Source organism: Cygnus atratus, chromosome 26 (genome assembly GCF_013377495.2).
Source record: "Cygnus atratus isolate AKBS03 ecotype Queensland, Australia chromosome 26, CAtr_DNAZoo_HiC_assembly, whole genome shotgun sequence".
In the NCBI taxonomy this organism is placed as follows: domain Eukaryota; kingdom Metazoa; phylum Chordata; class Aves; order Anseriformes; family Anatidae; genus Cygnus; species Cygnus atratus.
The window spans coordinates 1,790,412-1,816,431 of NC_066387.1; the positions used below are offsets into that span (position 1 = coordinate 1,790,412).

At 48.3% G+C, this 26,020-nt stretch overlaps 1 protein-coding gene across 2 annotated transcripts in view; it reads left to right on the plus strand.

Moving 5' to 3' along the window:
* ELL (elongation factor for RNA polymerase II) overlaps positions 1-25,556 on the plus strand; it is a 52,652-nt gene extending 27,096 nt beyond the window's left edge. The window contains exons 3-13 of one of the 2 annotated variants that reach the window (XM_035569802.2): positions 2,468-2,589; positions 2,916-3,079; positions 5,731-5,984; positions 9,010-9,134; positions 12,309-12,405; positions 15,451-15,943; positions 18,925-18,991; positions 20,089-20,260; positions 21,130-21,174; positions 22,171-22,295; positions 23,617-25,556. In XM_035569802.2, coding sequence (XP_035425695.1) covers positions 2,468-2,589; positions 2,916-3,079; positions 5,731-5,984; positions 9,010-9,134; positions 12,309-12,405; positions 15,451-15,943; positions 18,925-18,991; positions 20,089-20,260; positions 21,130-21,174; positions 22,171-22,275 — 1,644 coding nt within the window. In that variant the 3' untranslated portion in view covers positions 22,276-22,295; positions 23,617-25,556. Of the gene's footprint in view, positions 1-2,467; positions 2,590-2,915; positions 3,080-5,730; positions 5,985-9,009; positions 9,135-12,308; positions 12,406-15,450; positions 15,944-18,924; positions 18,992-20,088; positions 20,261-21,129; positions 21,175-22,170; positions 22,782-23,616 lie in introns of those variants that run through there. The other variant, XM_035569801.2, reaches the window with a different exon arrangement.
* The last annotated feature ends 464 nt before the right edge of the window (positions 25,557-26,020 follow it).

The following is a 26,020-nucleotide window of genomic DNA, read 5'->3' on the forward strand; positions in this document are numbered from 1 at the left end:
AAATTTCCCAGCTGTGGTGGGGTGAGACCTCCTGAACGGATCCTGGTCTGCATCAGAGCTCCCAGGGCTCCACAAACGGTGGTCGGTGAAGGATCTTTGCCTCGGGAAGCGTTCCTTTATGGCAGCACCGGTCTTTTTTAATCACTTTTTCGGTGCGCTTCTGTAACGATCAGAACTTCGATGGGAGTCAGTGGTCATGATTAGCGGCACGCCTTGAGCACGAGGAAAGGACCGGCTGGGTACTCCTTAGGAGCAGCACCTGCTTGTTGCACTTTTTCATCACAAATTGGGTTTTCTTTGATTGTTTTATACTTCTGTACGGAGTCCTGAGCGTTCTGCGTGTTTCAACGTGCACGTAAATGAGATTTTCAGAGCTCAGGTAGCAAAGCATTGTAAGCGGGGGTAGCTGGAGTGCGTGACTTGCTGTTTTGTTAAAGCAGGTAGAGGATTACAGAAGAGGTTGGGGCAAATTTGCAGGTGCTTACTGGGGGACAGCTGCGACGGGGAGGAGGAGGAGGAGAACTGAACTGGGGAGAAAAGAAACCTTCAGGTGCCGAGTTAGTACGGCTTTCTTAAAAACGCCTCCTGGGTACGGAGCCTTTGAACTGTACGCGATTGGAAAATATTACCTTGCCCCTGTTTCTGGGGATGAACTTCTGCTGGTATAAATAGAGGAAGGTGAAATTACCATTCAGAGTGAGCTGTACACAGATGAATATTACTTGAAAGAAGAAACATAAGTCACATCTGTACCGAGCTATTTTTAAGTGTCTATGGTTACTGGTGTAAGACTCTGCACCAAAATTAGGGCTCCCTCCGAGCAGTTACCATGCTGATTTTGGTGGCTTGAAACCTTCTGTTTCAGCTAAAAATAATTCCTAGATAACGGCCGGTTTGCATGTGCTACACTTTTCAGTACTGGCACAGGCAACGTTTAACGTTCATGTGGCTCTTGCTTCTATCTCGTTTTACGTCCTTCGGAGAAGCTGCCTGTGTAAACTGCAGAAACGCTGCAAAAACGCCGGAATTGGAGCTTGCCGAGCAGCCATTTTTTACAGTGGTGAATCAGGAGCTGGAAGTCATCCCCTGTAACGTATCCGAATGGCACGTTCACACATCTTCCAGGCTTTACAAACCTGCCGTGTCCAGCACAGCTTGCTCATCCCCACCGGGGATTAAGGCTGGAGTTTGGCAGACCCCTTGTGCTCAGCACCTTGCCCTGCTCACCGTAAATTAGCCAGTGGTGAACAATGCTGCCCGTAGGACACCCGGAACTGCTCTTCACCTAACCATGAACTTGTGCGGGCTCTCAGCTCTCCTGCGAAGTTTAAGGGGGTTTATCCCTTCCCCACGGGTCAGGGAAGAGGGTGCTGGGGTGAAGCCGTGCCGGAGAGGCGCTGCCCCGTGCAGAGGGCGAGCGGAAGGGCTGCTGCCGCCCAGCCCGCTGTGGGTCTCACGAGCCTTTCTTGCCAGTTCCAGGATCATCCATCCACTTTATTAAAGTGGCACGGATGCAGCCGGTTTCCAGGCTGCTGTAGATGGCTGAGGTTGAAGGGAAACCACCCAGAAACCCTCCTATGCCCGCAGCCATAGGAGGTTGCCACCAGTGGGTTTGCGAGGCGTGCGTGTTTCGGGCATACACGTGGCAGGCTGGGTAAATACGACCGTGTGCGGTGGAGCGTAGCCTAAAAGAGGTTGAAGCCAGTGTTTCCTCTGCCTTGTTCTCTGGAAGCCATTTTAATCATCAAATATTGATGTGATGAGCTCCGATGCCACGATTTATGTTGGACCTCGAATGCAGAAGGGAAGGGGGAAAAAAAAGAAACCGCTTTCAAAACTGAATGTCTGGGGGGAGACAAACAACGCGGGTTGCTGTGGAGTTGTCTGCGGGGCACGCTTAATGCTTGATTAAATATTGAGTTTAGCAGCAGCGTCACACACTACCGTGAGCCCTGAAATCTCGTTATGGAATTATAATCTCTTAAAAAAGAATAAGCGTGCTATCTAGTGACCTGGCTTGTGCTATGTTTAGTGCTGGATCACCGAGGCTAAAGAAACAAGTCTCAAATGCTTTGAATTGAACATAAACAGTGGTAGCAAGCCTGTTTTAAGCCTGAATCAATAGAATTGGGTCAGATTGCGAGAACAAGATCATTGTGTGCCTTTGGAAGGCAGCGAGCCACCAGCTCATACCTTTGGTCTGTTACAGACTCTTGCCTTTTTTTTTTTTTTTAAACTGATCTTCATCTACCTCCCTCTTTTACCTTTTTGGCACTTTAGTTTTGCTGACTTGAATCTTCGTTGTAGCTTTTTTTCAGCTTGCTCTTCATGCTCTCTTATGCAGTAATCCATATGCTTTACTTGTAGTGGGTTCCAAAATGTCTCAAAACATAGTGACTGCTAAAAAATCAGATTTTGTTTCAGTGTGGGCCACCCAAGTAAACGATATTTTTCTCCCTCCCAACAGCACATCGCAATTCCGAGGCCTGATCGCCCCGCGGAAGCGCGGAATTTCACGTTTTATCTTTCCAATATCGGCAAGGACAGCCCGCAGGGCAGTTTTGACTGCATCCAGCAGTATGTGTCTAGGTGAGTGATGCAGCAAAAATAATCCAGCCATTTCTATCTTACCTTCTGTAGAGTTGTTTTCTCTATCAAACTTAAACAAAACTTAAGTAGTGCTATTTCTTTTTAGAAATAGAATGCATTTTCTTTTTAGAACTTCTTTCTTTGTAATCTGTTTGCTTGTGTATGCATTTGGGTAAGCAGGCACCCACAGAAGAACCTGTTTACCTCTCAGCACCTTTCTGTACCCTCCTATTATTCAGATAACACAACCTCAGCGACTCACTGGTGACAGAAACGTGCCCGTTCGCAGTGCTGGGATTACCTTTTCCATTGCCTTTCTCTTGCAGCAACGGCAATATCCACTTGGATTGCCTGGGAAGCATACAGGATAAGATCACCGTGTGTGCTACTGACGATTCCTACCAGAAGGCAAGGCAAAGCATGGCACAGGCAGAGGAGGAGACTCGCAGCCGGAGCGCTATAGTCATTAAACCTGGGGGGAGATACGTAGGTAAGCGGCAGCGTGATGTGAGCGGCTGTCTTCACCTCCTGAAGTTGTGCTGACGTTCGCTTTGCTGTGAACGACTTGACCATGAAAGCCCTCAGCAAGTATCTGGTAGCTCCTCACGGGTGTCTGATTCACTGTGGTGCTAGCCTCCTTGCATTGTGACTTCTTTGTGGCTTCCATCTTCCCTCTGGAACTTGTGTGGTGCTGGTTGTGTGGCCTCTGAGGATTGCCTGGGCACAGTCTCATCACTCTGGCATAGCTCATATTTGTCATGCGGTGATGCTGGGAGCACCCTGATGCTTTAAAGTGTCTGCGCTCCTAACGAAGTCAGCTAAAACAGCCTGCTGTTGTCACACAGCTGCTGTGTGCCTGCACTTGAGGCCATTACACGCAGCATCTAGGGTGCAGATAGCAGTGCGCTTGTGTTCATCAGCAAAGATTAAAGTGGAGCTGCTGACGGTAGCCTTGAACAAACCGTCTCATTGTCACAGTGAAAGGAGAACTCTTTGGAGAGGAAATAAAAATGTGACAGTGAGCTCTAGAAGGAGCCTGCTGAGACCTAGCTTAACCTCAGTCTGGTCACAAACTCGGGGCATAAATATTAACCAGAAAGCGGAGTTCAGTTCTTGGAGCCAGCTGTTTTTTCATGTGATCTGTAGCCAGTCTCTTCTCAGAGGGTGTCTGTGATGAGGATGGTGAGTTGCAAAATGTAGAACTGCCCCTGACTCGTTGGTTTATCAGCCAAGTACTCAAAACTGAGAAATAAGATAGCAATCAGGAAGGAAATGCATTGATTTCCTGTAGACGAGAAGATTTCGTTTAGCTTGTATTTGAGAACTTTACAGTAAGTGGACCAAGTTGGTAGGCTCGTGAGGCAGATTCTCAGGGCAAATTGCTTCCCCGAAAGATGCAGCAAAACTTGTCATTTAAAAATACTCTCACTTAAACGTTTCCCTCTCTGACATGGAGGTACAGCCATGGAAAAAGCACTGGAGGGAGGCACGTGCTGCTTGTGCAAGATGTCAGTGTTTAAGGTGGGAGGAAAGCAGTAGAGATGTGAACTAACACTTGAATATATGCGTAGATAGGTGATAGGGATGTAGGGGGGAGTGTGCTTATACGTGCGAAGTATGTGTGTGTATACATTTCTCTCTCTGTATGGGTATAAATATTTTAAGTGACTTAGTGTTCCGGCTTTGCTTAGCTTTTTCTTCCCCTATCAGTGCCCATTTTGGCTCCAGGCCCAAGTGGAAATGTCACAATGTGTTTTTGCTGTTCACGACCTGGCAGGAGTTAGGGCAGTTCTAGAAAGCTTACGAGTCTTCTCATGTCCCGTTGCTGGAAATGACGTCCGGCCAGCCTCTGAATTTTGGGATGTTTGATGTGTGATTTGTTGTTTTTCTCCCTCGTCTTAACTCAGCCCCGCTGACGACGGGTCGCACTGCCTTGCATCAGCGTGGTACATAATAAAAAGCCAGGAAATGGGGACTCAGTTATGCAATCTACATTTCAGTAAAATAAACACTGCAGACAATCACCAGTATCTTCAGATGACTCAGTTGAAAACATTGCTTCCTAGCAGTGGAGAATTGCCACGCTGAAATAAACCTCCAACATTTTTGCAGTAAATGCTGGACGTTGTTTGTCCCACTGAAGGTCACTGTCGTGAACCGAAGTGGCTGCTAATTGCATCTCCATGTTTTAGACCTTGGGACCTGTAGGGTTTTTTTTTTTTTATTTGCTCTTGTCGTCTTTGGTAGCAGGAAGCTGGCTTTGTGACCTGTTTCTGGGTTCAAAATAGCACAGTTCTTTGATTTGGGCCCTAGTCAGTGATGTGGGACTCGGGTGAGGATTCTAGCTGAAGTTGTTTTTTAATAGGAATGGGAAAAATGAATTCCTGTATAATGCTGTAAGAAACCGAGAAACACGCTTGGGATGGAGCTGAGGAAGTTGGCTCCGAGGGCTTGAGATGAACATGGGAGGCAGCTTTCTGTCCTCAAGTGCACACAAATAAACGTAGCTGGAAGGCGAAGCAGTTACTGCTACGAAGTAGAAGGGGTTATTCTATGAAAGCAGGCAGCAGGCTAACGAGTAGGCGAACGTGTCAGGGTTGGACCCCCTTCGTGTTTGGCGGGGGGAAGGGAGGTGGACCCAGCCCCATAAAGTTCCCATTGTTCTGAAAGCAGAAACATCTGCTGGAGCAGCGTTTTTGCTGAGATCAGCAGCAGGGAGCCGCTCGTTGACCACTTTGGATCTTTCCACTCCATATTTCGACTCTCCTACATAATAATGCCGAATTTTCTCCTCGTAGGGAGGAAAAAAAATGGTTAGATTAACCGTGGGGATATGTGCACTTGGGATAAGTGAAAAGCTAGCAAACAAAGAGGGCTTTATGTAAGCTTGTGGCCAGTAATACACAGGTTTCCAGAGCTTGGTGTTGCTGTTTACTTGTTGTGAGCCTGCCATGAATCATAAAACTCACGGGACAGTCGTTCCAGCGGCACGTTGGAACGGATGGGGTGTGCTGGTTGTGTTTGTCCTTCATTGTCATCTTCTGGCACTCGAGCTCGTGTAATGAACTCCATATCCGCGTCGACGACCCACCGGCCTTTGCAAGGTGACTGCTGCAGTTCACTATTCTCATCTCATTTTAGGCAAAAAGGTTCAGGTGCGTAAACCTGCACCAGGAGCTTCCGATGCTGTTCCCTCCAGGAAGCGCCCAACGCCAGTCAACCTTGCCAGTGCAATAAAGAGAGGCAATAGTGCGATTTCTCAGAGACCCTTCAAAGATAGGGTTGTGCACTTACTGGCACTAAAGCCTTATAAGAAACCTGAACTTATTCTCAGATTGCAGAAGGATGGACTTTCTCAGCAGGACAAGGATTTGCTGGACAACCTTCTGCAACAGGTTTGTACCCTGACGAAGGCAACAATTTAGGTGAAGGGAAACGTCCCCTCAGAAGGGAGTCGATTCTGTATGAGTCTGAACGTAACCTGTGTATCTCAAAGCTGCAGCTTAACGTTTCTTTGAAGGCCGTGTCCGACGGGGGTTCACAATTCACATGATTTAGGTAGCAGAAGCCCCACGTGTGTACGCTGCGTGGTAGGTGTGTACAGGCAAGCTGTATGATTTCCGTTCACCGGATCGGTCGCTTACGGGGAACCAACCCAAAGTTGGTTGTGGGGAGAACTACCTAATGGAGGATCTAAGAGTTATTTAAATTATTATAACCTGTAAATCTACTCCATACATCTGGATTAACGTGAACGTAAAGGAACGTGTGTTAATACATGCAACGTTTCCTACGCGAAGGAAAAACATGTCCCTCTCCACTAAGCTTTACGTCTTTGTATTGCTGGAACCCCGTGCCTTCCTGCTGGAAGAGTTACTGGTGAGGTGTGAAGATCATGCAGCTTCTTGCCAACCATATTATTTGTATGTCAAGTGTGAAAGCTGTCTCCTGGCTGAATCAGTCCTTAACGCTTTGAGTCACGTTCAAGGTGCCATTTTAGGACTTGCAGTAAATACCTTCATTGCTCTCACAGTGCAAAACGCATCGTGGATATTTATTTAAATGCTGCAGCTGCCCTCTTCTGTATTGGATTCTTAATTTTTACTCTTTCCCATAGCTGAAAAGAACGAGACAGAGCAAGGAGTTGGTTTGCCCAAGGGCACAGGGGAGGTCACACTGAAAATGGAGTTAGTGCTGGCACAGCTCGCTCCTTCCCTAGATTTTAATCCCGTAGCCCTTAATTTTCCAGCAGAGTTAGAATCCCTTTGCACACCCTTTCGATTACTACGAATATGTTTAATAATGGAAATCCCGTTTCTGGTAATCATCTTTTATCGATGCTCTCCTGACCCCCTAGCAGGCGAGGGGTGCGCTTGGCAGTGTTGGCCTGATTGGGCTAACTGCTGGTTTTGCTGGGAATGCATTGCTTGTCAATTCCTCTCCTTCCAGGGCTCCCATCCACAGGCAGACACGGATAAACTTCAAAAAAAAATTACAGGCTGCGTTAAAGCTACATGTCTAAATATGTCTAGGTGTGGGTTTCATTGTGCTCTCGCATCTCTCGGAGGACTCCGTGTTCCTGCTGGCCTTTTTGCCTCATTTTGCAAGGTTTCTATTTTTGGGGAAGCTTGGGGTGGAGCCTGCCGAGTCCAGCCCCAGGAAAAACAGGGAGGTGGCAGCTCCCAGCCTCCGTGCAGAGCTCCCAGCCTCCGAGCAGCGTGCCTCCCGCTGCACAACAGGGCAGAGCACGACCCGACTTTGCTTTCGTCTCTTGGGCACGTTTCCTGGGCTATCTGAATGTAAAACCCAGCTCAAATTCTTCTTGTGTTTTGGCTCAGGATTTTGGAAAGCTGACAGAACTGAAAGGAAAAACAGTGTTCGTCATGTAAACTGATAACCGGGCTTTTTATTTTTTTGCTTATCAGCAGCGCTTTGCTCTATTCAGTTTTCCAGCTTTTTGCTTTTAAATTTGTAGATTTATAATATTAGGGCAAAGCCTCCCTAAAGCAAAAGCAGGATTAACGACGTCTTTGCTTAATTCAAGATTTTCCACTACTTCACTTGCTTTTCCGAGGTTCTCATTGCTGCGTGGATAATAGAAACTCACAAACAAACCGTCTCCTGAACAGAGCGAGTGATGGAGAACGTTAATCCTTCAGCAGATGTGCTGTTTTATCTCCCCTGGCTGAATAAAAGCACCTGCCAGTCTCAAGTGCAATACAGTGGTCAAACCGAGGGGCCAGAGCTGGGAATTGGAGACACTGGCTTGTTTTTTTAGCCAGTGGGTCAGCCTGCCCGTGGCCTTACTGCTTGGCACCTCTGCCTCCCTGTCCCTTTTCCCATAAATGAATTTAAGGCATTTAAGGCATTTTCTTTCTAGCCTTAGTGCTCCGTGCTCACCTAAGAAGGGTTGACTAAGTACAGCATCCATGAAAATGTCGTTGCTAGACGTACTGGGGCTTTTTGCTTTGTGCTAACATCGGGTTTTTCAGACACGTAACCAGCAGCAAGAGGTTAGATTTTCTGCCAAGCTGTGGAAAGACTGATTAAAGTGGGATAACTCCTAGCAAGCTGTTTCCATTCTAACACAACTCTGCCAGTTCCAGCAGTGTTTCCTATCCGTGTAGGCACCGTGCAGAGTCTTGTGGGGAAAAGGCACACGATAGAATTGGATAAAATGTCAAAGAGCTGCTTGTACGAGTGTTCTGCAGCTGCACCGCAGGACTTAGGCGCTACGATCTACTGTAAAACCCTGGGTTATAAGCCGATAATTCCAGGTTTTGTTGTTGTTTCCCTAAAGTAGTCCTCAGAAAAGTTCTCTCCCGTAACATCGAGCAGGTGATCCTAACACACGCAGCTGTACAACTTAATCCACAAGCTCCCTAACGCGTTACATCCGCAATGCATTCTCTGCACCACTCCTCAAGAAACTAGCTGCCTGCCTCCTGCTTTACTGGCTCGCTAGTGAGAAATTACCTTCTGGCAGCTGTTAACCGAGCTATCGCCACCAGAGTTCCTCCATCAGCTGATAAACCACACTGTTTGAGCTGTCGGACAGTTGTGAGGAGTGAACTGCCTCTTCCCCTTAGGGTTTATTTCCAAGTGTTGCCCTAAACTGATGCTGTGCTGTTCCAAACTACCCAGGCTGAATAATCTGCTTAGATCCAACTTGTTCCTCAGTAAACTTCATGTGTTTTTGGAAACTCATAATGAACTATTGTACTGACAAGGCAAAAGAAAAGCATAGTTTGATTAAATAACCTAAAAAATTTGGAAATGAACTATATAGTACCTACTTGTTCCCTGACACCACTAACTACCACTAAGTCCGCCGAGATTTTGCCTATATCTCAGATCTCTTTGTTGTAACAAGTGAAAAAAATTAAATCCTGATGGTTCTGCAAATTACTTTTGTTTCAGGTGGCAAATTTGAGTGCCAAGGACAGCACTTTCACACTGAAAGATTGCGTATACAAAGAAGTGCAGAAGGACTGGCCTGGCTACTCTGAGGGAGACCAGCAGCTGCTGAAGAGGATACTTGTTCGGTAATTATTCCACCTTCTCTCTAATATCTGCAGCTTGAAAATACTGGGTTGCTATAAATCAGGGTGACAGAAGTCAGTAGAGCTACGGTAAGTTGAGCGTTTGGATTATTTTAACATCCAGTAAATCTGTTTGTCAGGCAGTCACCTGCAGAAGTTGGCTAAACTGGAGAGTAAGTGGATGCAATCTTCAGATCGTAGGCTGTAATTTAATAGTAATTTAAGTCATCATGCTAAAAGCTCCAGAAAAACCTGGATGGGGTAAAAAGCTGTTAGAGTTAAATCTTAACGGTGGTGTAAAATCCTGGGAGAGGAAAGGATTAAGACAAACGTGTCCAGTGCAGCTCTCCGTTGCAGCTCTCCTTTCCTTGTTCCATATCTCCTTGTGCAAGGCTTCCTGTGCAGACTGCTGTGTTTGTTCAGGACAGCAAGAGAAAGTACCCTGCAGCCGCGTCCCCCCGCCGTCTCGCCCCGCTGCTTCTGTGCTCTGTTCCTGCGGACATCCCCAGTACCTTTGAGCTGTTTTCTTGGAGATTTTGCTTAATTTCTGGAGTGTTAATTGGATGTTTCACTGTGCTTTTCTCCACGTTGGAAATTCTTTTACTATCAGTCACAGAGGCTGCAAGATTGAGGTTTGATTGCAGGGAGTGATGCATGAACGTGGCTGAAAAAGCATGAGGCAGTTCTTTAAGTCCCCTAAAACATGTGATGGTTGTCCTCCTGCCCATAAAATGTATTCTGTCCAAGAGCTGCGCACCCTACCTGTTTTCATCTTCCTGAAAATGGCCCTTAGCAGAATTAGTTCAGATGATAATTCTGTCTCGTTGGTTGTTAAAGACTTTTTTCTTAGATGAAGCCTGAAAACTTGGAAGCTTTTAGCTGACAGGCAGCAGGGAAAGAGGACGCATCCCCTAGATTCCTGAGGAATTCTGCCCTGAGTGTTTATATGTGCCTAGCTGGATTTTCGGTGTGTTTATACTGACTGGAGTTTGTAATGCAGATAGAAATTTTACCTGGCGTGTTTTTGAGACATAATCTTAACCAAAAGTGCAATAAAATAAGTAGAGCATGCTCCGTTTGAACGGTTTCCATGATTTGAAAGCACAATTGGCTGGGAGATGAGACTTTGTTAAACCAACAGAATCGTGCACTTAAAGTGCTTTGGCATGCTAAAAAAAAAAATCAAACTGATTTAAATGGACTTGATGTTATATTATAATTAAATGGAAAAATTCAAGTGCCATGCAATCTTTATGGCTTTCAAAAAAAGGTTAATTTCTCCCTGTAGAAGGCAATGTTTACTGCTTTTTCTAGAATTGTGGCATTCAGTTATGCGAAGGTCTAAAAATAGACCTTGGAAAGGATGTATTCAACTGTACAAACAAAGACCCGCGCAGCCAGCGCAGGTAATGAGGCTACAAAATGGAAAAAACATGTCGGGCTGAAGACAGGAGAAAAACATTCACAAAAAGGGCACAGGCTCCAGACGTGGGGCTTTACGCAGCTTGCTGTGGCAGTCTGCGTGGTTGCCTAGATTCATCCCATTGTTTGCTGTCCTCTTGGTTTCCACGTCCACTTGCTGGTTCAGTGGCTGCAATAATTAACACATCTGAAAACCCTAAAAGCACGTCTACCAAGGCTTGTGTTGGACCGGCTCCTTCTTCTCGTGTTGTTTGTTTTCCATCCTTTCACCATTGTAGTGAAGTGTTTTTCCGCTGCTACAAGAGCCGCTGAATTGAAAGGAGTTGTCTTTCACTCACTTTTTTTTTTTTAAATCCATAATTAACATGTTAGGAGATGTTCAGGATTACTCAGTCCAGTCAGGAGGCATCCAGAAAGCCGCTTGGCCGTGGTGTTTATGGAATTTCACTGCTCCCCTTCCTGTTTTCACAGTCCCCGAGCACTTTCCTTGAGTTGATCCCTGGCTGTTGGGATCGTTCTAAATAAAATTTAAACAAAACAGCAACTTCAGCCAGAAGGGCAGCGGAACTGCAGGCATCTCAGTGTCGGTGCTGTACGGCTGAGGGTTCGAGCTGAGGTTAAAAGTGTATAGTTTGGGACTCTATCTCTGAAATAATCTCCCCAGTGCTTGAAAAATGGGTGCTTTAAAGCTGATTGCAGCCTCTTGTGGAAGAATTTAGACGTTGGTTATTTAGGCTGTACAGCTGGGGACAAAGTGGCTGCGGAGCTAGTTTATTAAAACCTTTAACTCTGAATTTTTTTCTGCTTGATGGCTACAACCTGATGCAACAGTGGTTTTTTTCTGGGTGATAAATATATATATATATGGGCTCTCTGGTTCATGTCAGAAGAGTGGGGCAAAGCTGGCTCGCTACAAAACTTGACTCTGAGCTGTAGAGCACCCCTTGGGCGGTGGGGAGTGCGGACACCCACCATGAATGTGAATTAACACACTTACGTGATTAGAATGAATTGCATTGTGCTTTTTTTTTTTTTTCTCCAAGAGGTCTCTATTGTTTGTCAGATACCGCAAATACAGACCAGAGCAGCGCTATTTTGCATGATGCGACTTGAAAGTATTATTATGAAGCCCGAAATGTAAATCCTAGAGGACCAATAACGCAGTAACAGTTCCTGTTATAATCCTGCTCTTCCTGAGCCCAGAGGGGCTTGCTTGTGAGAGAAGACTGTTGTGCCTGTGAAATGTTGTTTTAGTGGTGCTAGGAGCAGGAGAACTTACTCCTGAGCATCTGAACTTGAGTTTCAGCCCCTTTTGAGTGTGTTTGCCTTCTGAATTGGTCTTGAGAAGTGAATTTTACCTGGGTGAGCCGAAAACTCGGCTGAAATCAGTTGAAATAGTCTTGCTTATTGAGCTGTATTTGAAGCAGTGGCCAGAATGTATATCCCAAAAAAAGTTTGAAGTTCAGTGCCAGTCTTTACTAATGTGTATGGGTCATTTTCCTAAGGTAGATACTCATTTGTTGTAACGTGTCACCATGTCAAGAGAGGGAGTCAAAACTGCCAGAAAACAAGACCCTTCCTCAGCAGGGGAAGGAGCTCCTGTCCCGCAGCTGAGGCTGCCTCTCCCCCTGCCCCAGCTCCTGCGGTGTCAGTTCACGGCGTTACCCCCATTTGCAGAGAACTGCAGAAATCATGGGAAGCAAGACAGAAGCAAGCAGGCGCAGGATTTGAACAACCCCACGTTCTGTTTTTCAGGAAACTCTGTCAGCCACAGAACAGCAGTGGCTTTCAAGGAGAAGCGCCTTCCCTGAGCCCACCCAAGGACAACGTGAACTCCAGCTCTCCTCCTCAGGTGGGTGATGCCTCTCTCTCTCCCCAAGGATGCTCGGTCTGGGTAGCAGAGAATCAGGAACTGGGATCTGCTGCTGACAGACCTGGGTCCAGGCCGAGCTGTTCAGCCTGTCTGTGTGCTAACCACCTGCTGCTGGAGGCTGTTAGGTCAGGAGCGTTTGGGTTTTGTTTTTTCCCCTTAAGTTAGAGCCTAATTCTAGGTTTCCTCAGCATCTGTTCCTCCTCTGGATGTGGTTCGGTGATGGACTACAGGGAGGCCCTCAGACAGTCTGCTCTTAGCTTTAGTTTGAAGGGCTAAATTTTTTAAAAGTGCCTACATACCTCTTGGAATTCCAGGGGGAACGCGAGCTTGTGTTTTGCTCATTACTAATAATTGACTGGAACGAAGCAGTAATAAGCAGCTCCCAAACACGGTTGAGTTATTAAAAACCTTGACCTTTTGCAACCTAATTGCCATGACGGATCGGGAGCACGTTGGTCTGCTCTGTGATTTGTTGAGAAGCCAGCGCAGGGAGCTGTGAGAAGTACAGAAGAAGCCGGTTTTCCATGATGATGAACTTTGAAGGAGCTCTGTTTGCTTGCGTGTTGGGCAGAGCCTGTCCCCACTCTGTCTCGGTGTCTCTTAGTGCTGACTTTCCTTGCTAGCACCATGAAATGTCGGCTTCCCTTCTCTGCTGTGGGTCAGCCCAGACAAGTTGAGTATTTATTCTCCTCCTGCCAGTGGAATGTGTAATGCCTGCTTGTCTGGACAGACGCACCGAGGATTAGTGGCAAAGAATATTAGCAGGTAAGGAAATTATGTGCTTTCTGGCAGCGAGAGGGAAGCAATTCGCCATAGAGAACAAGAACTGCGCGACTTGTTTGCCAGGTAGCTAATTCCAAATCCTCTCTTGTTCTGCTGTGGGCATGTTCCTGGTGAATAAAGAATGGTCCCCTTCCTTCGAGTGAGCTTGGAAAGACACAATGCTCTGAAGAGGTTGGGCATGTGTTTCGTTTAGCCTGGTTCTGCGGAAATTTAGGTTGAAAGGTCACCTCGCTTCTGTATTTAGAAAGACGTGAAGGTCTGCAGGGGATGTTTTTAGTCTCCTGATTATCTGACCGAAACCTTGGGCAGCTGATTGGTCTGGGTGTAGAAAAGGCTTAGTGCAGTAAGGACAACGTGGAATAGAAGTGTTTCCAGCAGCGCTGCTAACGTGGCTTGTCAGACAGCAAACCACGGAGCACTTCTTGTTGTACGCCGTTGTTTTTTGATACTATACGTTATAGAGCTGTAGTTTCTATTTAAAGGAGGGATTCCCTTCTCATGGTTGCAACCCCAGCAGAGGACTGACTGTGTGATTTGCTAGCCTTAAAACATTTAGGGAAAGTTCAGTTGTGGAATGAAGGCAAATCAAAAGGTTGGCTTAATAATTTTAAGGAGAAAGGTGGCGCAGCAGGTATTGCACGAACACCTTTACACCCAAAGAGGTAAAGTTGGTGGAGAGGTTATTTGTTGGCTTTAGAGGAAGGTAAGTGAGAGATGGCAGCTCTCAGAGCTGCCTGCAGGTCTCCGGCAGCTGACCAAGGGAACGGCCCCTCCTTTGGGGCGACGGACAGCGCTGTGTCCTGCGGGTGGAGAGACAGAGCCCCAGCAGAGTGGTCAGGGCTGTTGCGAAGCCGGTTCGGCGTGCTGCTGTCACCCCTCGAGCTCTGCGGCAGCACGAGCAGCTCCTCGTAATTACCCTGCCAGGTGGGAAGTGATCCCTGTCACCGAGCACTGTCCTTGTGACCCCTGCAGCTGGCAAAGAGAAATAAGAACTGGGGGGAAAGGAGCGAATTGGTGGCTCCTCTCCAGAGCAGCCGTGCGTGCAGCTGCGCTTCTGCGACGGAGCAAAATTTCCATTTGCAAACGCACCGCGGTCCTGCCTGAGACAGCAAAGAAAACAATGAAATATCCAACAGAAATAACCCGAGCTGGCCCTCGTTTTCCGCCGGGCACCAAATAATCTTTCCGCAGATTTTCTGCAGCCCGTGGCCGCCAGGCAGGCGCACACAGCGCTGCACTGAGGGCTGGCCAAGGTAATTTGGGCTGGCTCGGGCTCTGCGCTGAGCTGATGGGAGGCTGGGCTGCTCCACGGCGAGATTCCCCGGGCTGACCTGAGCCTGCAGACGGCTGGAATGCAGGAACTGGGGGCACTGAGCCTTCAGCAGGTCCCACCTGTGTCTGGGCAGGGGGCTGGTGGGGATAAATGCAAACCTCTGCTCTCTGCACGTTGTGTTAAAGGAGGGATATTCCGGTTGTGGCAGCCTGTGTGACGTGGCTCGCTGCGGATGACCTCTTTTGCCTGAAATTCTGAGTACTTAGCAGTTGGTGCTTTCTCACCTCTTCTGGGAAATGCCTCTCTGAGAAGAGGAAGGAGCGGTATCGCGAGGGTGAAGCCGTCGGCCTCGGAGCTGGTAAAGTCAGCTGGGAGTTAAGTGCAGAACGTGTGACTCCCTCCTGCTCCGGGGATCCGGCACATCTTTCCCCCAGCCTTTGCAGGGACGTGGAGGTGCTCGAAACGCCACCAGATGGGATGGTGGAGGGTGTTTTATGGCTGCTTCCCTTCTGAGTGCCTGGGACAGGGAGGGAGGAGGACAGGGCTGGCTTCTGAAGGGCTAGGTTGGAAGTAAGGTCTGAAGAGAGCAGGCTGGATGGCGTGGCCTGTTACGTGAGCAGCGCAAATTAATTTCTGGTGCCATCAGGGGGCCTCTAAAACTGTCACAGCTCGGCTCTTCCAAGGAGCCGTGGGCTCTGGGGGCTGTCGGGACGCAGCGTGGGCTGTGCTGGCTCTGCAGGAGCCGGGTGCTGGCGGTCCTGGAGCCCTTGTGCAGGGTGCTGGGTTTGCAGGGACCAGCCTGGGACCGGGGAGGTTTGCTGGCAGCTTCCAGAGCCCTTCTTCTGGTGACGGCTTTGTTCTCAGCACTGCACCACCACCTAGCGGTAACAGCACCGAGACAAACGCCGCACCCGAAATCCCGGGCAGGCCTCGAGATGTTTACTTCTCTTGTCCTTTTTCCTCCCCAGAAACGATCCCAGCCCCTGGAGTTTATCGATCCCCTGGCCAACAAGAAGCCCAGGATCTCGCACCTGGCTCACAGGGCTCAGCCCGCCTTCAACGGGAAGCTGAACTCCTCCAACGGCAAGGACGCCCCCGCCGCGGCGCTGCCGCCGGCCCTCCCGGAGTCGGTGAGCTCCAGCTCCAGCCTGCCCGTGCTGGAGCTGCCCAGGCCTCACGACCCCCTCGCGGATGTCAGCAACGACCTGACTCACAACGGCAGAGACTGTGAGACCGCGGAGCAGGCCGACAGGCTGACTCACCCCTTGCCGACAGACTGTCCCCAAACGAGCAAGCACAATTGCAGCTCGTACGTCAAAAGCAAGAAAAAATCCAAAAAGCACAAAGACAAGGAAAAGGAGAGGAAGGAGAAGAAGGGCGAAGAGAAGTGCAAAGAGGAGAAGCAGGACTGTGAAGTAATAAAAAATGCTGACTTAGTTAGTGTGCCACAGGATGTCACAGGTACGTCGGTGCTGGGAAGCCCCCTTTGGGTTGTGTTAATGTTATTTTGCCTATTATTTCTGCTCTGAACCCATTTGAGGGAAGAGGTTGCGTGTGTCGTTCCACTTGCAGAGACTGTGTGGTTGATGAAATATTGCTGCTGTCCCTGCCTACAAATCAACGCAGGCTCTTCCTCTCAAAAGAGGCTATCAGGTTTTTCCTGTTCGACCTTTGCTGCTGTTTGGAGCTACCTCAGCCCGTGTCATGTTTCTCCCTGTTAAATTAAAAGCTTTATTAATACGTGGGGATGAAAGGCAGGCATCAAGATCTGTCGGAAAAGCAGCGCTGCTTGATTACCTCCTGCTCTTCTGCTTGTGTTTGGCATTGTGATGGCTGTTGTATTGATTTTTAACTCGGTAATGAAAAGTTAGTCACAAAAGCTTGTAATATTGGACACAACAGAAGCGATAGATAAGTCCTGTGATAAATACTGCTGGGGCACCACACGACCAGCTCCTTCGGGCCGAAGGCTTCCTTGCTCTATCCCACTACAGGTCCGAATTTCTCGTTTCGAGAACTAACGAAATAGTGAACCTGTTAGCCACTGGGATGTGATAAAAAAGCTTCCCATCAAAAAATACATTTCTAAGTCAGTTCTGTGTACTCTTAGAACTTAGAGCAGAGAATATGTATATTTACTGGCTAATCCACTCCGTTCCCTTGCAGTGTCTGCTGCTCTCCTGCTTCCTTCTTAAAGCTCTCCGGAGCAGTGGGACCTCCCCTGCAGCCCATAGGAACACCGCAGCCCGGTTCTGCTGCTCAGCTTCTTCTTGCATCCATTTTATTTTCCTTCGCCCCTTTACTACGCTCCTCTTCATGCCTGGTGCATGAAAATCACCCCCATTTGGCTCAGAAGGGGCAGCTCAAAAGTCCACTCAAAAAAGTTCCACTCAAAAGTGGAACTAATTAGTCAAAAAAATGGAATTAGTTCATCACATTCGTGGAAGGGGAGAGCTTCAGGAGTAGTTTGGAGCTGCGTGGTGTCAGCTCTTGCCTTCCCCTCTGCCTTTGTAGCACCGACAGCACGCTCTGCGTGCTCACCGCTGGTTTTCAGCTGCGCTCTGTACTTGTGAGTGTTGTACGTGGGGACTTTGTGATGCTGCAGAGCAGCGCTCTGAACGAGCAGATACTTCTGCTTTGATCTTTTGTGTCAGTCCTGTTTTGTTGTGTTTTTTTTTTTCTGCCCATGTTAACGAGTTGTTCTCCCTGATGTACCTCGTGTCCTGAACAGCCGTGGAGGTAGATGCAATCTGGGGGCGGATGTCTGTCTTTGTCAACGGTTCTTGAGTACCAAAACGAGCCGAATTCTTTCTTCGTGAAGTTGCTGACCCTTTATCGCCTTCTCTGCTCTGCTTTAAAAGCAGCTCAGTGCCTGGCTCTTTGTGGATTCGGGGTTTTGTTCCTGCTGGTGTACGCGAGGTAACAGAGCCGAGCTGGCCTCCGAAGTCAGCGCAAACAGGATGTGGGCAGCGGCTGCTGGGATTTGGTGCAGGTTCAGGACTTGGGATCCTGCTGCCCACATTTCTGCCCCTTAGTGGGGGCCTGATCCTGCTGCTGCTGCCTGCAGCGAGCAGCCGACATCTTCCCAAATGCCCTTTGTGCCCAGAGGCTGCAGGGGAGAGGATTTCTCCTGCTCCAGAAGCACTGAAGGGACTTCGGGGTCCTGTCAGCAGACAGTAGGTGGCACTCACAGGCAAACCAAACTTTCTCCTCCCTTCGCCACCACCATCTTCCGTGCCCGTGTTCTGCATCTCTCGCTCTGCTGTCAGGTGTGGAAGAGAGCAGAGCTGTTTGCAGACGCCTGCAGCGGGAATTAAAGCTGCTCTGCTCCCCGTGACGCTGTTTGGGCACTCTGCTCGGCAAAGCCTGCCCGCAGGAACTCCGGGAAAAACAGATTGTTAAAAAGGTGCAGGGAGGTTGTTGCTTTTACATCCCCCTGCTGTAACTTTGGCGTTTCGTGCTCTCAGCAGCTTATTTGGGGTAAGGACTGGAAAGGAGCTTGGTGAGCGTGGGGACGGGCGAGGCGTGGGGCTGCCCCCTGCATCCCCAGGGGACTTGCGCAGTCACAGTGCTGCTGGCTCTAAGGAGCAGACTTGGAGAAAGAAAAAAAGATGAAAGAAGAAATTTATTTCTGCAAAGCAGATGAGTTGAATGCTTTGCAGCCTCCCCCATTTGTCTCTTCTTTTGCTGCCTTCTCAGGGATGCAGTTGACTTTCTGAGTAGGGCTTTCAGAATAATACAGTTTACAGGAAGTATCCCTTTTCAAGCCAGTATCCAACTGCTTTTCTTCCTCCAAATAAATAATGCAGTGTTTAGTTTAGGCTGGGGACGGAGCCTGCTTTAGGCTCGTGTTCAAAATCCCATTCCTTCTGAGGTCTTTGGTCCCTTCACTTAAAGTCCTAGACACTTCTAGTTGAGTCTCGTTTGGTCCGTGCTTCTTCTGCTTGATAAAACAGAGCACTTTGATTGTCTGCAGGGCTAAGTGAGGAGAAAGCTGCATGCCCTATAAGCCTGTTAGATCCTATAGATCCTATAGGAATCCCTAATAATAATAGCAGGGATCTACGTAGTGTAGAACTAGGGGGGGGGGGACGTGCACCTTGCTCAGTTCTCTTGTGCTCATCTGGACCCATAAATGTGTTTTGTGGTTGATACCAGCATTATCCCTCCCTGCAGGCGGTGTTCCCAAACCAATTAAACGAGGCTGTGTCGCCGCTCAGTGCGTTGGCTGATGTCGGTGTCGTTTTGCTGACAAATATTAGGGAAGCGTGAGGTTTCAGCCACCTCGCACTGTACCTTCCATCTCTGTCAATTTAAAGCACAACAGAAACCCTTCAAATTCAATAAACTGTATGCTGTGGATAGATTTATGAATTTACAGTTTAATTGCATAGAGCTCTGAAGTTTAAGAATGTCTAAAAGCAAGTTTTTGTTTCTTCCAGGTTTAAATGGAACATGCAATAATTCTAGTGTACCAACATCAACTTCGGAAATGCCAGATTATTTATTGTGAGTATGTTTACTGCTTGTTTCGTCACTTTGGGATCATGTTTCAGGCTAAAAATCACAGTGTCTCGGTGACTTTTTGTTGGATTTAAGTGTTACTTTATTGAACTTTGGAAGGTGGGCTGGAAAAAAAAAAAAGTCCTTTGCTGATAGTTCCTGAAACCAAAATGGGTCTCAGATTGGCTCGCCCTTGGCTATGTCCTGACTTTTGATGACGAGTTCCTCATCTCGTGTTAGCACGTCCCGTGTAGATGCTTCTTTGTGCCGACACCTCTCAAGGAGTCAGCTCCTGAAAGCTAGAGTGCATTGAAGTTAACGCAGTGAAAGTTTTCACTTAATTTGACACCTCAGTTAGCTTGTACACGTTCAGGCACCGTGTTGCAGCTGGAGCAAGGTGGCAAATGAGAGTCATCACCTGTGAAAACAGGAGCTTTGCCATCACAGAGGACTGGCTGCTGGGCTCGCTGTAGAATGTCAGGTTTAATGGCTTCTTGTTGAGCTGAACAACTTTCAAAGGGCCTCAGAGGCGCATCTGTTAAACATGAGCTCTTGTGTCGTGTTCAGCTCGTTGGGTATCTTCAGAAGGTGGTGGAGATGTATTCAGCCTATTCAACGTGGTTCTCATCCCGCGCTTGCCACATAATAGTACTGTGAGCATTTTGCAATGATAGCTGAACGGTTTTTGTGTTCCTTTAAAGACTCTGAGCGCTGGAAGCATCGTATTCCTGCTGTTCCGAGGTCTGGCACAGATGCAGAACTCCATGTTCTGGGGGACAGCAGGAATTAGAAAAGCTGTAGCAGTACTATCTGAGTGTCCTCCTACACCCTCATCTGCTCGCAGGCTTTGCTGTACCTGCATATTCCAGCCTGTCTTGCAGAGATAGGAAGTTTTTGGAGCAAATATTGTCTTGTTTTACAGAGAGGTCAAGGTACAGTAGTTATCTCAGTGCCACTGTCATGCACATCGCAGGAGACTGTATTTGTTCCCAAGTGCAGTCAGTCACCTGGCAGACTTGTCATCCTGCTCTTGGCACCGCAGCCTTCGCTCTGTCTGCAGGGAATAATCACTAAACCGCTTAACGAAATTATTCTCCCTCTAGAAAATACGCAGCCATTTCCTCTTCGGAGCAGCGTCAGAGTTACAAAAACGACTTCAACGCGGAGTACAACGAGTACAGAGACCTGCACGCTCGGATAGAGAGGATAACCCGGCGGTTTACGCAGTTAGACTCCAAGCTGAAGCAACTTTTGCAGGGCTCTGAAGAATACAAGGTAGAGACAAATTTATCCTTCGAAAAGCTGCTTCTGTGAGTGGGGCTGCCACAGCTTGCTCCGTGCACGGGGCTCTCCGGGCTGGTTGGTGGAGGCCCCGCGTTCTGCCTGTGAAATAAATGCCCAGAGCCCAGGACTGGTGGGTGCAGAACGTGCACACAGCTGACAGCTTTGTGGACTGTTCTTAAAACAGCTCTGTGTTCTTTCGTTTTCAAGCTGGAGCACACATCATGGTACTTGTTGACAAGGAAAGGCCTCAGTGAGACAATTGGCGTCTTCAGCCAAAAGCTGCTGGAAGCTATTAGTGTGTCCCAGCCAGAAAACTCATATTCGCACATATGGTAGCGTATCGGGGCTGGAAGGGGAGTTAGGACAGGGTCATCTGTTTCTCTCCAATCTTTGATCTTAATAATGTAGCATTATTCAACTTGTCAGACCGATTTTAGAAGAGCTTTAACTATTCATTATCTTGAGAAAATAAGGCTCAATGAGTATAACAAACAGATTTTTTGCAGAGCACGTATTGTACTAAGCACAGTTTCTTCCCTCAAACGTCCTTCCCCTCTGTGAGAAATCTACTGATTCCTCACTGAAATATTCTTGTATCTTGGGGAATAACTAGTCTGAGCTGTGGAGGAAATGTCAATTATCCTGTCAATTCAAGTGCTTGTTACAGGTAGATTTTGTGGCTGGGGAATTGGGATAGGGACCTGTTCCTTCCCGTGCCCCTGGTGTTAGCGCCAGGGAGAAGGTTTTGGTCAGTATTTGGAGGAAATGTGCGTGTCAAGCCATGGGTAAATGCTTGTCTGTTGCTTCAGGTTGCGAGACTGTTGGCTGTTCTGAAAACAAGTTATCTTTTCCTTTTTTAGACCATCCATGATCAAATATTACAGGAATACCGGAAAATTAAAAAGGTAAGGAAAAAATATTTGCCCATAAACAAGGCTTTTGGGTGGTGCCCCTAGCGACTGAAAGAAATGAGTGCTTGCCAAGTGAAAACCCGGCCTCTAGCTTACGAGCAGACCTTTGTTCAGCTCGAGCTTGTCCAAAGAGTGGTCCTTTCACTGTTCAGAAAGGGTTTGTGGGCAGCTGGGACTGCTCTGTGGATCTTGGGGAACGCTTCCACTTTGTTAGTGGTGTGCTAGCAAAAGAACAAATGTATTAAAGTTAGCGTTTCTCTCCCTTCAAGTGAAAGAACAGTTTGTGTTTCGGGTGGAGAGGCCAAGTGATAACGGGATCCTCCAGGTCTTGGGATCTGCTGGTGTACTTGGTAGGAGCTGAGCTCAGCCTCTAAGACGACCCACGTGGGTACATAGTCCCCTGTGGTCTCAGCTTGCTTTTTTGTGCATGGCACACAGAATATTTTGCCTTTACGTATGCATAAAGCAGCTGTTGACTGGGAGGATTTGTGGCTCAGCTGGATGAGGTAGCAGAGCAGAGGCAGGCTGGGGCATCCATGTACCAGGGCAGGGGATATTTATGGATACAACCCTGATCCCTCTTGTCCCTGGGGGATTTGGGAGCTTTGGGAAGAGCGTCCCTGTGTGGTAAGTTCATCTTTGTCTTAAAGCTCTCAGACTTGCACAATCCGGTGCTAACGTGGGGGCCAAAGGGCAGGTGATGCTCGCTGAAAGCTGACGCGTGCGGCACAGCTGCTCTGAGCGCTCGGTGCCTCGCGCAAGGTGTGCTTGCTCCCCCGTGATCAGCTCCCCGGAGCTGGGCACTGATGAGAAGGGATTTATTTAGCTCTTTGGCTTGTTTGAACAGGACAGGTCCTTTCGAAACAAGCGGGTGTCTGCTCTGCTCCCCGGTTATCTATTTATACCTTGAGGTCAGAGAGCCTCGGCCGGGTTTGGCATGGATGTCGCTGAAGGGTTGCACTGTCACTACATCTTCGTTTTTCTTTACAGACTAACCCCAATTACAGCCAAGAGAAGAACCGCTGCGAATACCTCCACAACAAACTGGCTCACATTAAAAAACTGATAGCAGAGTATGACCAACAGCAGTTCTAGCTGGCGCTGATCTGGACTGGGTAGGGCAAAAGTCACCTGGACGTTACGTTCCCTTTTATACAACTAGATTCCTTTCAGAGATGAGCATTAAATTCTTCTTGGTGGAAGAACTTGGGAATTTCTTACAGTGGCGAGTCTCTTGTGTCCGCGTCTGCGCCAGGTAGCACGCCAGCGCCTGGCACGGTCCTCTCGAGTTGTAGCCTCTCTGAATGTCGGGATGTAACAAACGAAACTCTGCTTGTTTGAAGCCAGCGATTGACACTTAAGGGAAAAAACTTGGCTAAAGTGACCGAAGCTCCCAAAGGTTAAGAATCGGTAGTTTTCATGGATTAAAAGTTTGGCATGAAGTGTAATTACCCCTGGCCCAGGTCCGCTGGGTTACAAATTGTCCTTCAAATGGTGAGGAACTGGAATGCTGCTAGGTTACCTCCTTCTCTGGCACCTGCGACTGTTCATATGCAAGCTGTCTGCTCTCCATGGCACCGTGTTAAATACACCAAGTACCCAGAGCTCTCGTTGTTTGTTCCTGCTTTTGTCATCTCCGGTGTGTGCTCTCTTTGAGGTGGTTGTGTCAGTAGGAGGGGAACAGCCCGGGGATCTGCACCGGGTGCCTGGCGCCGTGCAGATGCGGATCCTTCCTCTCAAAGTCTCGGTCCACGCGTGCGTTGGGATCCAGCGGGCGTAGACCTTGCAGCACGCGCAGTCCGGTCTGCCTGCATTACCCCTCACGTACCAATGCTGGGAAGACTGAGACCTGTCTGTCTTTGACTTTTATAATTTTCTACCAAGGCAGCCAATTTTCTTAATTGCGTAATGAGACTATGGTCTATTTTTGTATAACAAAAAAAAAAAAAGCATCTTTTTCTAAAACTGTGCCTCCCTTTTCCTTTTAGGCCAAGTGTTTCAGAACCTTTCCTGTCTTACAATCGCAGTGTTACTGAAGCTCGTTGGATAGTTACCCAGAGAAGTTATTTTATTACCTGTAATGACCCATAGGAGAGGAGGGGGCGGGGGGTGGGAAACATGATGCTTTCTTCTGTTTTTTTTTTTTGTCTTACTTCCAAAGAAGCAGCAGCAGAAAACCATTCTCAGAACAGGCGCCTGAGTGTGAGAGAAGCAAGGTAGCGTTTTCCCATGCGGGTCACTTCCCCTGTTGTGCTTTATCTAGCCAGCTTCTCGTCGCAGTCTTTCTTCTTGATTTTTTTTTTCTTTTTTTTTTTGGACTTGAAGGGAACATTTTTAAGAGTATGGCCAGGGTGTGAGAAACACGCCAAAAAGCACAAAGGTGTCCTTTAACTCTGCTATTTCTTTCTCTCCCCTCTCCCCTTTTAATCCTGCCAGCCTGTGAGATTTGACTTCTTCCCGCTTCCGTTTATCTCAAAGTAAAGGATTACTTTCCCGGGGCGTCTCCTTCCCTTGGAGGTTGCACTGAAGAGTCTTTCACCCTTTGAAGGAGCGGAATGGCAGAGTTGAGGAGGGAAAACAGTTCCTTTACAAGAAGCAGTTTATTTTTCCACCCAAAAAAAGTGGGTCCATCTGCTGTATTTAAAAAAAAGATATCCATTGTATCCAAAATATCCATTCTGGCTCGGTTGTTCTTGCTGTGTCGCCCGGACAGGGCCACCACTTGGCTTTGTCGTTTGCCACGTCCCGAGTTTCTGTCCCTGCCGCGTTGTCCGCAGACGTCCAGCGCTCGCCAGGATTTTGCCGTCCCGTTCTCCAAAGGGAAGCCTCGGGCTCGAGGGAGCTGCCTGCGCTCACGGCGCCTCTCCGGCCGTGCTCCACGGACAGCCACTGGAAAGCCACGTGTTTCTGCTGGCCCGCAAAACCCAAACTGTTCTGAAGCAGAGCGGTAAAGGAGAGGGGGGACGAGATGTGATCCCCAAGGATCATGGGGTCTGTAGGGTGAGAGCCCTGCTAGGAAGTCCAGAGAAGGCTCCCGGGGCCAGGGCACGCTTCGGGCTTCTCTCTTCCTCTCTGAACAAAGAAGATCGGCGGTTAGGGAGCTCTCTGTCTTGCTTGTGTAACGCTGCGCCTCCGGCACTTCCACCAGGGAGGGAAGGCTGGAAGATGTGCGTGAAGGCGAGGAGCTTTTCTCCAGGATTCTTTGTTCCTCCCAGCGGGGCATCACACCTGGTGAGCGCCCGGGTTCCGTGAGCAGTGGCAAGAGGGAACATCAGATGGGCACCCACATCCCTTGGAGCTTGAGCCTCGTGTAGGCTTTGACCTGATTCCAGCAAGCTCCCCGTAGCAGCGAATTCATGCGCTGAGGAGGATCCCAGAGGAGCAGCGGGGTCTGCGTTCCTGCCAGCATCGCTGCCAGGGGGCATCGGGACAGGCACTGCGGAGCGCGGAGCCTCGCTGTCCGGGGTCTGTGCGGGATCCATCGCTGCCAAGCCCACCAGGTGCCCGATCCGCGAGCAGCATCGCTGGCTGGAGCTCACATTAATCCAGCGGTGATGGTGCTGAGCTCCACCGGAACGTGTGCCATCGGGCAGCGCCTGCCCATCGCGTCCCGGGCTCGCGGCAGGCAGCGGGGTTCGGTGGGACTGCGTCCACCTGGGACCGAGAGGCGAGTTGGGCGAGGGGCTAGAAACTCGACCGGCAGGAGAGGCAGCGGCTCCGTAACCAAGACGAGTCGGTTCTTCCACGGAAACACTTCTCGTTCTGACCCTTAATATTTTGAATGGGGTTTTTTGCTTTTGGGGATCGGGGGGTGGGGGAGTAGAGATGGATCTCAATCTTTATACATCTGCTATAAGATATTTTTGCAAACAGAGTTGTATACAAAGATGTATTGTGTACATTTACATGTATATTCTGGAACTTCTAAAAATTTGAATATAAAACTGAAAATATTTAATGAATATCCAAACTGTGAGACCCAATTAGCATTCAACAACTTTCTGCTTCACTTTTCTTTTGGACTGTGTTAAAGAATTGTAGTCGAATCTGCCTTTTTTTTTCTTTTTAGAGATTACGAAGCTAGGCAAATTTTGTGCTTTTTGGGTTAATAGAAACCAGTTCTAGGTGATTAAGTATGATCTTAACTTATTGATACTGTGTTTTACTTTGTAATATTGTACTGTGGATAAAACTATATTGAGCCATGGAGTTGGAGTTTACAAAAGAGCTTTTCACTTTGCCAAAATGTTACAATTTAAAGGCAGCATAGTCTTCAGCTTTCCTAATCTTTTCTTAAGAGCTAGTGTCCTTTTTTGTACACTAAAAAGCTGAATGCTGATTTTGCAACATATAATAAATTCACTGTATTGGAAAACAAGCAAACAATAAGGTTGTATATTTCTTTTCAGTGCTTCTTACTGCAAGAAAACGCGAGAAAGGTGATAAATGTCTGAAATGGCTTTCGAAAGCAGGAAGCTTAAAGGAACCGAGTTGTTTGAATAAGTTTTAGTAGGTAAGGGAAGGAAAAACAAAGGTGGGCTGCAGCGGGGATGCTGTTCCTCGAGTCCGAAGCAGATGTGGCTGGGCAGGAGCTGGAGTCAGCAACCGTGGTCCTGGCTTCCTGAGCCAGAGCTCAGGGTACAGTTGGTGGCTTGGTTGTACCCAGATTTTGTCCCTTTTTCTGCTCTTCCTTCCCAGAGCCCTGTCTTCCCCCGCAGCCTTCCTGATGGCTGCTTGCTGTTCTGCAGCTGGCTCTGCCCCGTCCCTGGCTCTGCTGCTCGCCACGGCTGCAGGAGGCAAAAAGCAGAGCAAAAACGCTCCTGTTGCTGCACGGTGCCGC